The sequence below is a fragment of the Chiloscyllium plagiosum genome, unplaced genomic scaffold (genome assembly GCF_037043375.1).
Source record: "Chiloscyllium plagiosum isolate Xiang-an unplaced genomic scaffold, Cpla_swu_hap1 HiC_scaffold_23, whole genome shotgun sequence".
NCBI classification, from domain to species: Eukaryota; Metazoa; Chordata; class Chondrichthyes; order Orectolobiformes; family Hemiscylliidae; genus Chiloscyllium; species Chiloscyllium plagiosum.
This window is the reverse complement of record NW_028270161.1, coordinates 60,618,893-60,632,767: the sequence shown is the minus strand read 5'-3', so window position 1 is coordinate 60,632,767 and position 13,875 is coordinate 60,618,893. Positions and strand designations below refer to the sequence as shown.

General features: G+C 47.1%; 1 protein-coding gene across 3 annotated transcripts in view; it reads right to left on the bottom strand.

Annotated features, from left to right (window-relative positions):
• LOC122561437 (dynein axonemal heavy chain 3-like) overlaps positions 1-13,875 on the bottom strand; it is a 557,691-nt gene that overhangs the window by 332,245 nt on the left and 211,571 nt on the right. For all 3 annotated transcript variants that reach the window (XM_087999740.1, XM_087999741.1, XM_087999742.1), the window contains 2 exons: positions 8,942-9,136; positions 8,385-8,573 (listed from right to left, as the gene is read on the bottom strand). In XM_087999740.1, coding sequence (XP_087855866.1) covers positions 8,385-8,573; positions 8,942-9,136 — 384 coding nt within the window. The remainder of the gene's footprint in view (positions 1-8,384; positions 8,574-8,941; positions 9,137-13,875) is intronic.

The following is a 13,875-nucleotide window of genomic DNA, read 5'->3' as shown; positions in this document are numbered from 1 at the left end:
GGGAAATGAGGAAACTGGGGAAATCCGAGTTCATCCCTTGTGGTTGTAGGGTTCCTAGGCGGAAGATGAGGCGCTCTTCCTCCAGCCGTCGTGTTGCTATGTCTGGCGATGGAGGAGTCCAAGGACCTGCATGTCCTTGGTGGAGTGGGAGGGGGAGTTGAAGTGTTGAGCCACCGGGTGGTTGGGTTGGTTGGTCCGGGTGTCCCAGAGGTGTTCTCTGAAACGCTCCGCAAGTAGGCGGCCTGTCTCCCCAATATAGAGGAGGCCACATCGGGTGCAGAGGATGCAATAGATGATGTGTGTGGAGGTGCAGGTGAATCTGTGGCAGATATGGAAGTTTTATTTGGGGCCTTGGAGGGAGGTGAGGGGGGAGGTGTGGGCGCAAGTCTTGCACCTCCTGCGGTTGCAGGGGAAGGTGCCGGGAGTGGAAACTAACCCAGGTAGTGTAGAAATCCCAGGTCAATGCTTTCTACTCAGTTCAGTTTGCATTTATTTTGGAAGATTAATTGAAATTGGGTCTGTGTCAAAGAAAGAAAATGTCTGCCTTTTTCTGTCCATTTGAAAGAAAGGCTCACCAAACCCACATTTTCACAGGTGTCCTGACTATTGTGGCAGGTTTCTGCAGTTCTTGGATAAAATCTCTCTCAGTGGCAGATGTCACAGAAATTCCAGGTTCTAAGTCCTCTTAAAAGTTAACCAAACAAATAGGGGATAATGCAGTCATCCTGCAAATCCAATGGAAACAACTGTGGGATCATGTGGAATTTCCACACATCATTTCCACGGTTTGGGAAAACCACTCCCTGCAAGTTCCCCTCTGATTCATTCAACATCCTGACTTGGAAATATATCACTGTTCTTTCAGTGTCACTGGGCAAAATCCTGGATTCTGCAATGAGTGTCCCAAGAACTGCAACGGTTCAAGAAGATAGCTCAGCCCACACCTTCTCCAAGGGACATGCAATGAATGCTGCTCCAGCCAGCGATGTTTCCATTCTGTGAGTGAATGGAAAAACCACTGCCTGTAGCACAGGAGTTTGTCCTGCATAGAACAGAGAATTCATCTGAAACTTCTGGCTGAATGCAATGACTATGGAGTAGGGTAGCAATGAGAAGGAATGTGTCCATTGAACACAAAGGATTTGACTGGGCGTTGTGTACATTGTCAGCTTTGTTGTCATGGCGAGTGTTGTGGAGGTAGTGTCATGTCTTGGAGGAATTCCCTACTGCTTTTATTTATGGGGTTTTCACAGGATGAAAACATCATGACATTTTAACAACATCAGTCTCTGACAACACAAGCAGGAACATAAATTGCACACAACTGGAGGTTTGACATCTAACTGGATGTCACCTTTGAGCTGAATTCTTACCGGGCTGGTGATCTCATATGTCCTTATCAACTGCAGTTAATCATTTCTCCTTCCTGGCTCATGCTGTGTAATTTAAATAAAACTGAGACTCTCACTAGGATGAGGGGTGGGGCTGGTGTTTCCTGAATGTATTTAATTTGAGATCAAGTGGCTGCCTCCTTTTCTGATATGCCGTCACTCAATACAGCCTCTTCTCTAGTTTATGTCCTTAGTTTCAATGCACTGACAGTCCATCAAACTAGAACACCGCGTTCCCTCAAATGGGGAACTGAATGAGAAACAGGACGAAACAATGCAATGGGACCAGGGTAGATTGCACATTTAAAATGAGCTACAATTCTGCTTTCTCAGTGAAGGTTAAAATGAAACCTTAACCTTGAAGTGCTGCAGTCCTCGGGAGTACATACACCCACAATATCTGGATTAATGGTGCTGGAAGAGCACAGCAGTTCAGGCAGCATCCGAGGAGCAGTAAAATCGACATTTCGGGCAAAAGCCCTTCATCAGGAATAAAGGCAGACTGCCTGAAGTGTGGATAGATAAGCTAGAGGAGGGTGGGGGTGGGGAGAAAGTAGCATAGCGAGTTTGTTTCAGGACATGGTTGAAGAGCTTCAGGGCAGAGGAAATGACCTGGGAGTTGCAGTGGGAGAGGGATCCCTGAGATTCTTGTAGAGAGAGGAGGAAAACTTCTTCAAGGCAGGCATCCTTGCAAGAGGATTCGCAGTAGGGTTAAAATCAACGAGGTAAAAGCAATGACTGCAGATGCTGGAAACCAGAATGCTTACACTCACAATGCTGTGTGGGAGAGAGTTCCAGGATTTTGACCCAACATCAGTGGCAATACATCTCCAAGTCAGGGATGGTGAGTGGCCTGGAAAGGAACTTTCAGGGGGTGGTGTTCCAATGTATCTGTTGCCCTTGTCATTCTAGATGGAAGTGGTTATGGGTTTGGAAGGTGCTGTCTGAGGATCTTTTATGAATTTCTGCAGTGCATCCTGTAGATGGTACACACTGCTGCTATTGAGCATTGATGGTGGAGGGAGTGGATACTTGTGGATGTGGTGTCAATTAAGCAGGCAGCTTTTTCCTGGATGGTGTCAAATATCTCGAGTGTTGTTGGAGCTGCGCCATCCAGGCCCGTGGGGAGTATTCTATCACACTCTGAGAAAGAACAATGGCATTTTGTAGACCACTGTGAAGTTTATTTTATCAACTATCAGGACATTGAGAGACAAGAATCAGTAAATTATTAAATAAATGTAAAGACAAGAATGTGGGTGAAATGTAAATTGAACATTGTGGGCTGATGTTTTTCTCCTCGCTGTCCTGATTTCAGATCAGGGAGTTTTGGGGATTGATTCCACTAGGCTGTGCTGGCTTTGGAACCTGGTTTGGATGGATGGATGGATGGATGGAGGCCTCTGTCTGGTGGGAGGCTGGGGAAGTGTCCTGATTGAAGCACAGAGGCGTGCACAGCATTGTGTCCCCAGTATTCCTGATGGAGCTCACTGGGAGTGGGAGTCTTAGGTCCTGACCAGCCAATGGCAATGACAGCTGGGTGAAGTCTCCTCAGTCGATATGCTTCGCTCTGGAGCAGTCACTGCCATTGCCCTCAACTCCTATTATGGGTATCAGTGGGTCCACTGGAAGGGGATATACTGGGCAGGGTCTGCCTGAGTTAGGCCTTGTGAACCATCCTACTCCTTCCTGCCCAACATTTGCAGAGAGTGGTGGACTTCCCTCCCCCCACCTCCCTCGGCATTGGCTGCCCCATGTCTACAACACCACTGTGATGGGTGTACCCATTGAGGCCTGGTGGGGTGGGGTGGGGGGGGGGGGCATCACAATGAACCATGATGTGCACCACTTTGCCGGAATGTTCTTTAGGAAAACCCCATCCTCAGCAAAACAAGCTTCCTCATGGCAAATGTTGAAAGGAGTAATGCTAGGGTGAGACGGATCCAGATTTGTCCATTCACAAGGTTCCTACATATCCCTTACCCTGACAGTGGGCAACCTGCTCTCTATGGGTTTACCGAAAACTGGCAGCGGTGAAGTAGAAGAACCACGGAGCAATGGCTGCCCCCTCACCATCTCCACCTTGTTTCAGACAGGGTCAGGGATAAGTACACGCTCAGCATCCAGCTCCCCATTCTCCAGCCTCACACTGTGAAAGGCTTCTCAGAGGAGATACAACCAAGCTCCCATGGATGATGCAAAAGAAGAAAGAGTCACATTGGACAATGGACACCTGCAGTTATTTGGACAATGGGCTCCTGCAGTCCTTGCCCCCTCCTCAGAGAATATACAGGCATCACAGACCCCACTCTGAGGGAGGTGCTTTTGGAATTATTTGCTTCAGCAGTGAATGAAGAAATAGCACTTCATCAAAGACAGCACCTTCGAAACCAGTGACCACTTCCATCCAGAAGGATGAGGGCAGCAGATACATGAGAACATCACTACCTTCAAGTTCCCGTCCAAGCCACTCATTATCCTGACTTGGAAATATGTTGCTCTTCCTTCAGTATCACTGGGTCAAACTCCTGGAATTCCCTCCCTCATGGCATTGTGGGTCAACCTAAAGCACATGGACTGCAGCAGTTTAAGAATGCTGCTCACCACCATTTTCTCAAGGGCAGCGAGGGGGCTGGGCCAGGAATGCTGGTGCAGACAGTGATGCCTTGAGTGAATTTAAAAAAAAAGTTAAACCTGCTGATTCAAGGATCTTAGGTGTAAACCACTCTCACATCTGGGGCAGACAGAGTCATAGAATCGTAGAGATGAACAACATGGAAACAGATCCTTCGGTCCACTTCTGGTCCACAACCAGATATCCCAACCCAATCTAGTCCCACCTGCCAGCACCCGGCCCATATCCCTCCAAACCCTTTCTATTCATATACCCATCCAAATGCCTTTTAAATGTTGCAATTGTACCAGCCTCCACCACTTCCTCTGGCAGCTCAATCCATATACGTACCACCCTCAGTGTGAAAAAGTTGTCCCTTAGGTTTCTTTTATATCTTTCCCCTCTCACCCTAAACCTATGCCCTCTAGTTCTGGACTCCCCGACCCCAGGGAAAAGACCTTGTCTATTTATCCTATCCATGCCCCTCATGATTTTATAAACCTCTATAAGGTCACCCCTCAGCCTCCGACGCTCAAGGGAAAACAGTCCCAGCATATTCAACCTCTCTCTATAGCTCAAATCCTCCAACCCTGGCAACATCCTTGTAAATCTTTTCTGAACCCTTTCATATTTCCAATAGGAAGGAGACGTGAAATGCACGCAATATTCCAACAGTGGCCTAACCAATGTCCTGTACAGCCACAACATGACCTCCCAACCCCTGTACTCAATACTCTGACCAATAAAAGAAAGCATAACAAATGTCTTCTTCACTATCCTATCTACTTGGGACTCCACTTTCAAGGAGCTATGAATCTCCACTTCAAGGTCTCTTTGTTCAGCAACACTCCCTAGAACCTTACCATTAAGTGTATAAGTCCTGCTAAGATTCGCTTTCCCAAAATGCAACACCTCACATTTATCTAAATTAAACTCCATCTGCCATTCCTCAGCCCATTGGCCCATCTAATCAAGATTCCATTGTAATCTGAGGTAACCTTCTTCGCTGTCCACTACACCTCCAATTTTGGTGTCATCTGCAAACTTACTAACTATACCTCTTATGCTCACATCCAAATCATTTATGTAAATGATGAAAAGTAGAGGACCCAGCGCCGATCCTTGTGGCACTCCACTGGTCACAGGCCTCCAGTCTGAAAAACAACCCTCCACCAACACCCTGTGCCTTCTACCTTTGAGCCAGTTCTGTATCCAAATGGCTAGATCTCCATGAGATCTACTCTTACTAGCCAGTCTCCCATGGGGAACCTTGTCGAACGCCTTACTGAAGTCCATATAGATCACAGCCACTGCTCTGCCTTCGTCAATCCTCTTTGTTACTTCCTCAAAAAACTCAATCAAGTTTGTGAGACATGATTTCCCATGCACAAAGCCATGTTGAGTATCCCTAATCAGTCCTTGCCTTTCCAAATACATGTACATCCTGACCCTCAGGATTCCCTCCAACAACTTGCCCACCACCGACATCAGGCTCACTGGTCTATAGTTCCCTGGCTTTTCCTTACCACCTTTCTTAAACAATGGCACCATGTTAGCCAACGTCCAGTCTTCCGGCACCTCACCTGTGTCTATCGATGATACATATGCCTCAATAAGAGGCCCAGCAATCACTTCCCTCGCTGAAAACTCTCGTTACATCTCCCCAGCTGGAAATTCCTACCCATCCAAAACACCAGCCAGCCAATGGAGATGGTGGGGAAGAGCACAGCTTTGGGTAAATCAAACAAACAGAGGGACTAAAATGAAATAGAGGATTAATTTCATACACAAACAACACTGTCACTATCTTGTTAGCTTTTAATTCCTAATATTTAATAAAGTTGAATTTCACCAACAGGATTCGTACACCTGTCCCTAGAGCATTATCCTGGGGTTCTGGATAATTAGACAAGAGACCAGTGGATGTTGTCCTTTACATTATTCTCATTTCCAACATATCATCACTGATTTTCTCCACAATTGGTCAGAAATTAATCTGTGAATCCAGACACTCAGCTAATATTCTGGGGAAAGTGAGGACTGCAGATGCTGGAGATTAGAACACAGCCGGTCAGGCAGCATCCCAGGAGCAGGAAAATCGACATTTTGGGGATAAGCCCTTCATCAGGATTGAGGCTGGGAGCCTCGGGGGTGGAGAGATAAATGGGAGGGTGTGGGTCTGGGCGGGGGAAGGTCGCTGAGAGTGCAATAGGAGGATGGAGATGAGGGTAAAGGTGATAGGTCAGAGTGGAGTGGATAGGTGGGAAGGAAGATGGACAGGTAGGACAGGTCATGAGGTGCTGCTGAGCTGGAAGGTTGGAACTGGGGTAAGGTGGGGTTAGGGAAATGAGGAAAGTGAGGTTGATTGGTGCGGGTGTCCTGGAGATGCTCTCTGAAGTGCTTTATAAGGAGGTGTCTAGTCTCCCCAATGTAGAGGAGATCGCATCGGGAGCAACAAGTACAGTAAATGACATATGTGGAAGTGCAGGTGAAACTTTGATGGATGTGGAAGGCTCCTTTGGGGCCTTGGATGGAGGTGAGAGGGGAGGTGTGGCCGCAGGTTTTGCAATTCCTGCAGTGGCAGGGGAAGGTGCCAGGAGAGGACGGTGCGTTGTTGGGGGGCATGGACCTGGCCAGGTAGTCACGGAGGGAACGGTCTTTGCGGAAAGCGGATGGGGTGGGGAGGGAAATATATCCCTGGTGGTGGGGTCCGTTTGTAGGTGGCGGAAATGGCAGAGGATGATGTGACGTAGTTGACAGTTCATCAACTTCACCAACACACTCCACTCCGACCTTAAATTCACCAGACCATCTCTGACACCTCCCTCCCCTTTCTGGACCTCTCCATCTCCATCAACGGTGACCGACTCAACACTGACATTTTCTACAAACCCACTGACTCTCACAGCTACCTGGATTACACCTCCTCCCACCCCGCCTCCTGCAAAAATGCTATCCCATATTCCCAATTCCTCCGCCTCTGCTGCATCTGCTCCCAGGAGGACAGGTTCCACCACAGAACACACCAGATGGCCTCCTTCTTTAGAGACCACAATTTCCCCTCCCACATGGTTGAAGATGCCTCTTAACCACTTCCTGCACCTCCACCTTGAACCCCATCCCCTCCAACCACAACAAGGATTGAACCCCCCTGATCCTCACCTTCTATCCCACCAACCTCCATATACATGGCATCATCCTGTGCCATTTCCGCCACCTACACACAGACTCCACCACCAGAGATATATTTCCCTTCCCACCCCTATCCACTTTCTGTAAAGACCATTCCCTCCATGACTACCTCGTCAGGTGCACGCCCCCCAACAACCCACCTACCCATCCTGGCACCTTACCCTGCCACCGCAGGAATTGCAAAACCTGCGCCCACACCTCCTCCCCCACATTCATCCAAGACCTCAACGAAGACTTCCACATCCATCAAAGTTTCACCTGCACTTCCACACATCATTTACTGTATCCGTTGCTCCTGATGTGGTCTCCTCTACGTCAGGAGGACAGGGCACCCATTCGCAGAGCACTTTAGAGAACATCTCCAGGACACCTGCGCCAACCAACCACACCATCCCACAGCCGAAAACTTCAACTCTGCCTCTCAGTCTGCCAGGATATGCAGGTCCTGGGCCTCATCCATCGTCCCTCCCTTACCACCCACGCCTTATCTTCCGCCTCAGGACCCTCCAACCCCATGGCATCAATGTGGATTTCACCAGTTTCCTCACTTCCCCTCCCCCACCTTACCCCAGTTCCAGCCTTCCAGCTCAGCACCATCCTCATGACCTGTTCCACCTGTCCATCTTCCTTCCCACCTATCTGCACCACCCTCCCCTCCAACCTATCACCTTTACCCCACCTCCATCCATCTATTGCACTCTCAGTGACCTTCCCCCCCCAGCCCCACCCCCCTCCCTTTTATCTCTCCAACCCCCCCTCCGAGGCTCCCAGCCTCATTCCTCATGAAGGGCTTTTGCCCGAAACGTCAATTTTCCTGCTGCCGGGATGCTGCTGACCTGCTGCGCTTTTCCAGCACCACACCCTGACTCTAGTGTTCTGGGGACCCAGGTTCGAATCCCACCATGGCAGGTGGCGGAATTTGAATTCAATAAAGAATCTGCAATTAAGAGTTTAATGATAATCATTCTCGATTGTTGTAAAAACCCATCTGGGTCACTAACGTTCTTTCGGGAAGGAAACTGCTATCCTTGTCAAGTCTGGACTACGTGACTCCAGGCCCACAGCAGTTTGACTCTTGACTGCCCTCTGGGTAATTAGGTATGGGCAATAAATGTTGCCCTCGCCAGAGATGCTTGTATCCTGTGAGTTATAAATAAAATTCTGTGCCCTTAAAACAATCTGCCTACCTTTTGGCTCATCAAACTCCAGTGGCGTGGTTTAATCCCCGGGGTGCAGAGGGCATTGATGAGCGGCATATTGATTTTGAACTTTTCCAGCTTCGTTTTGATGGTTGTGGCAACTTTCAAAGGTCCGTGTAAATCTGGGTGACTGAAGACCTTGGTTAACTTGTAGCTAACCCTCCATAAAGTCTGCACCTGATGGAAACAGTTCACAGCAGCAAAGATCTTTTAAAGCACTGGAAATTGAAGACTAACAGATTAACCCACATGCTTTTTAATGTCTCTCGGAAGCTAAAAATAACACGAATTGAGCTCACTGCAAGATACATTATTTTAACGCATTTCATTCATACAGACTGTTGCTTTCAATCTTAAACTATTAATTTTTAAACAGGCAGTATTTTTAAAATTAAAGTCCAGCAATCATTCGAACATACACATTTTTAAAAATCTCATAACTATTGTATTTATATGTATGTTTATACTTAAAATATTGTAATATAATAGAATTACGGTTTAAGGAGAATTTTGACTTCTGTGATTAAAAGTGGTATATTTCTAACCTCATGTTCCACATCCTCAGCATTGACTTGTAACAAGGGGCCATACATCCACTTGTCAGAGAGCAGGTTAAACTGCACAGCGGTTTTCCACAACCTCTCAAAGGGCTCCTTAGCATTGATAATATGCTGGATTTGATGGTAAGGGCTAATGTGTCCTGTCTCCAGCAGAACCTCTTCATTGTTGATCTGGGCTTTCTGAACGAAGATAAGAGCAACTTGTCACACCCTGACACAAGGGCAGCTGGCATGGTCAATCCAAAACAGATTCTGTAAAAAACTACCCCCTGGGGACACTGATAACAGTCAGGTGAATGCAGATTGCCAACTGAGCATTCAATCAAAACAAGATATAACCAACTGGATTCGCTGAATATAAATTAAGGTTTGTAATCATACTGCTCTGCCAGTTAATAATGACATGGCTGCTCAAATTGCCTAAACTCCACCCAATACCATTCAAACTCCCTAATTCATCAACAATTAATCTGTGGCTTTTGTGGCGCAGTGAGTGTCCAGGTTTAAAGTCCCACCCACCCTGCACCAAACATCTCTGAACAGGTTGGTTAGAAAAATAGGTTAAAGGAAAACAATGTAATGGCGCTTGTGATAGTGTTCCCGTCTCTGAGCCAGGAAGCCAAGGTCCAAGTTCTACCTACTTCAGAAATGTTTCGGATCAGGTTGTTTTTAAAATAACAGAAATCAAGAATTTATCTTGAGCTCTTGTGGCAGGTTTGAACCAGACGACCCATGTGTCCAAGTCCCACCTGCTCCAAAACCGGGCAGACTGATTCTCCAGTTTCCTCATTTCCCCTCCCCCCACCTTGTCTCAGTCCCAACCCTCGAACTCAGCACCACCTTCTTAACCTGCAATCTTCTTCCTGACCTCCCCGCCCCCACCCCCACTCCGGCCTATCACCCTCACCTTAACCTCCTTCCACCTATCGCAATTCCAATGCCCCTCCCCCAAGTCCCTCCTCCCTACCTTTTATCTTAGCCTGCTGGACACACTTTCCTCATTCCTGAAGAAGAGCTCATGCCCGAAACATCGATTCTCCTGCTCCTTGGATGCTGCCTGACCTGCTGCGCTTTTCCAGCAACACATTTTCAGACTGATTTTAACTAAACACAAGAATCGATTCCCATCTGCCTTAAAGATATGCAATGTCTCCACCCTACTTTAGGAAAAGGATTCTGCAGACTCAAGACCCCCCTCCCCCCCCCCCACCCCAGGAGAAAAAACATTTCTTCGGTCTCCATCTAAATTGGGAAACACCTTTGTTTTACAGTCTCTCCCCATCATCTCAGCATCCATTCTGTCAAGATCCCTCAAAATCTTAAGTGCTTCAATAAAATCATCACCTGTTCTTCTCAACTTCAATGGACTCAGGCTCAATCTGCCCCACATTTCTTCACAGGATAAATTGCCCATCCCAGAAATCAGTCAGGAAACTGTCTCAGAACTGACAAATTTATGTTTTCTAAGGAGACTAAAACAGTACAGTGTTCCAAATGTGACCAGCGCCAAAGTCTTCCACTACTGCAGTAAAATATCTCTACCTTTATGTTCCATTTCCTTGTCCCCATCTATGCTTAGAAAAATGTTACCCCTGGCAGAATGAGCATTTATTTTCATTGTAAGCTTTGGTGTGGCTTCTTGTCAAATGTTTTCCAGTTATTCCCAAATTCCCCTTGGTTCATACTGTTTCTTGCTTTCTCGAAGAACTCTAGTGTGTTCAGAGCAGTTGTGCATCTTAGGGTCAACCTTGATTATTACTGTACCTTTCTCACAAGTCCCCCACAACCAATAGTTCAGAGCTCTACAGTTTGACCACATCCAGTCGTGATTGGTGGTGGACAATCAAACAACTCACTGGAGGAGGCAGCTCCACAAATAAGGTCCCCCATGGTAAACTAACGGAGGAAGTGATGTCACATGGTGTGCAGGCTGTTCTAGCTAGGTGGATAAAGAACTGGTTGAGCAACAGGAGACACAGAGTAGTAGTTGAAGAGAGTTTCTTGAAATGGAGAAAGTTGACTAGTGGTATTCTACAGGGATCAGTGCTGGGGCCACTGTTGTTTGGGATATACATAAATGATCTGGAAGAGGGCATTGGTAATCTGATCAGTAAGTTTGCAGATGACACAAAGATTGGTGGAGTAGCAGAAAGCATAGGGGACTGTCAAAGAATACAGGAGAATATAGATAGACTGGAGAGTTGGGCATAGAAGTGGCAGATGGAGTTCAATCCAGACAAATGTGAGGTGATTCTAGAGTGAACTATACTGTAAATGGAAGAGCCTTGGGAAAAGTTGATGAGCAGAGAGATCTGGGAGTTCAGGTCCCCGCACGGGTGGATAGAGTGGTCAAGAAGGCTTGCCTTCATTGGATGGGGTATTGAGTATAAGAGCTGGCAGGTCATGTTAAAATTGTACAAGGAGAAAGTGAGGTCTGCAGATGCTGGAGATCAGAGATGGAAATGTGTTGCTGGAAAAGCGCAGCAGGTCAGGCAGCATCTAGGGAACAGGAGAATTGACGTTTTGGGCATTAGCCCTTCTTCAGGCTAATGAAGAAGGGCTGAAGAAGGGCTAATGCCCGAAACGTCGATTCTCCTGTTCCCTAGATGCTGCCTGACCTGCTGCGCTTTTCCAGCAACACATTTCCATCTAAAATTGTACAAGACTTTGGTTCGGCCGAATTTAGAATACTGTGTACAGTTCTGGTCGCCACATTACCAAAAGGATGTGGATGCTTTTGGAGAGGGTGCAGAGAAGGTTTACGAGGATGTTGCCTGGTATGGAAGATGCTAAGTATGAAGAGAGGTTGAGTAGGTTAGGATTGTTTTCATTAGAAAAAAGGAGATTGAGGGGGTCCTGATTGAGATTTACAAAATCATGAAGGGTATAGACAGGGTGAATAGAGATAAGCTTTTTCCCAGGGTGAGGGATTCAAAAATGTGTTCAAGGTGAGAGGTGACAAGTTTAAGGGGGAAACATGCGGAAAGTTCCAGGTGCCTGGAACGTATTGCCAGCAGAGATAGTAGCGGCAGGCATGGTAGATTCATTTACGGTGTGTCTGGAACATGCATGAGTAGGTGGGGAGCAGAGGGATATAGATCCTTAGGAATTGGGTGACAGGTTTAGACAGTGGATTTGGATCGGCTCAGGCTTGGAGGGCTGAAGAGCCTGTTCCTGGGCTGTAAATTTTCTTTGTTCTTAGTAAGACGCAATCAAATGAGGAAATCCTTGACATTCAATGTCATTACCATTACTGAATCCGTCACTATCAATATCCACGATGTCACCATTGACAAGACTGAACTGGATTTGGTAGAAATACTTCTTTAACTCCTTTCACTTTCTTCAGCTCAACGGTGTGGCTATGTGTACCTACATGCGACCCAGTTATGCCGGTCTCTTTGTGGCGTATGTGGAACATTCCTTGATCCAGTTCTATAGCAATAGTGTCCCCCTGCTCCCACTTACCAGCATACACCCTTTATGCATCCACACCCAAATGATCATTAGCTGACATTTCCACCAGCACCAGTAGGATTATCAAGTTCAACACGTCTCGACCCTCAGCACCCTCTCCCATATCCTTACTCCAATGCCCACACACCAGACCATGTCATCATATGGGCTGTTACCACAACCAACCCAGTGTCAGCTACTAAAAGTCCCCATTAGCAGGTTTTGACTCCCCCAGGCTGATCCATTTCTTTTACCCATTCCTTTGTCTGCCCAATTGATTTTCTCTCCCTCCCTGGGCTCCATCTCCACTATCATTGGGCGGCACGGTGGCACAGTGGTTAGCACTGCTGCCTCACAGCGCCAGAGACCTGGGTTCAATTCCCGTCTCAGGCGACTCTCTGGGTGGAGTTTGCACATTCTCCCTGTGTCTGCGTGGGTTTCCTCCCACAATCCAAAAATGTGCAGGTTAGGTGAATTAGCCATGCTAAATTGCCTGTAGTGTTAGGTGTAGGGGAATGGGTCTGGGTGGGTTTCGCTTTGGCGGGTCAATGTGGACTTGTTGGCTGAAGGGCCTGTTTCCACACTGTAAGTAATCTAATCATTTCCTCCTTCCCCCTCCTCCCAGTCCTTCTCTAGCATGTTTACCAACCTTTTCTTCCCTACAATCAGTTCTGAAGGGTCACCAGACCTGAAACTTTAACTCTGCTTTCACTTCACAGATGCTGCTAGACCTGTTGAGTTTTTTCCAAAGCAATTTCTGTTCTCATTCCAGTTTGCTCACAGTTCACATACTAATTCGGAGATTATTACCTATAAAGTTTTACTTTTAAATTTAGCCCTTAGCTGCTCATAATGCATCAGCAGAATCTTTTTCCTAACCCTACTTATGTTTGTGCTACCTACTTAGACCATGTCCACTGGAGACCATGTCCCCCTCTCACTGCAAGCTCCTAACCCACCAACGGCAAATGTTGTGACCCCTGACACCTGGGGAGGCAACGCATCTGCCTGGACACTTGCGCTCGGCAGCACAGAGTCATAGAGATGTACAGCACGGGAACAGACCCTTCGGTCCAACTCGTCCATGCTGACCAGATATCCTACATCAATCCAGTTATATTTGCCAGCATTTGGCCCACGTCCTTCTAAATCCTTCCTATTCATACATCCATCCAGATGCCTTTTAAATGTTGTAATTGTACCAGCCACCCCCACTTCTTCTGACAGCACATTCCACACACGCACACACACTACCGTCTGTGTCAAAAGGTTGCCCATTTAAATCTTTCCCCTCTCACTTTAAACCTATGCCCTCTCGGTTTGGACTCACCCACCTGGGGAAAAGACTTTGGCTATTCACCTTATCCATGCCCTTCATGATTTTATAAACCTTTATAAGGTCACCCCTCAGCTTCTGATACTCCAGGGAAAACAGCCCCAGCCTATTCATCCTCTCCCTATAG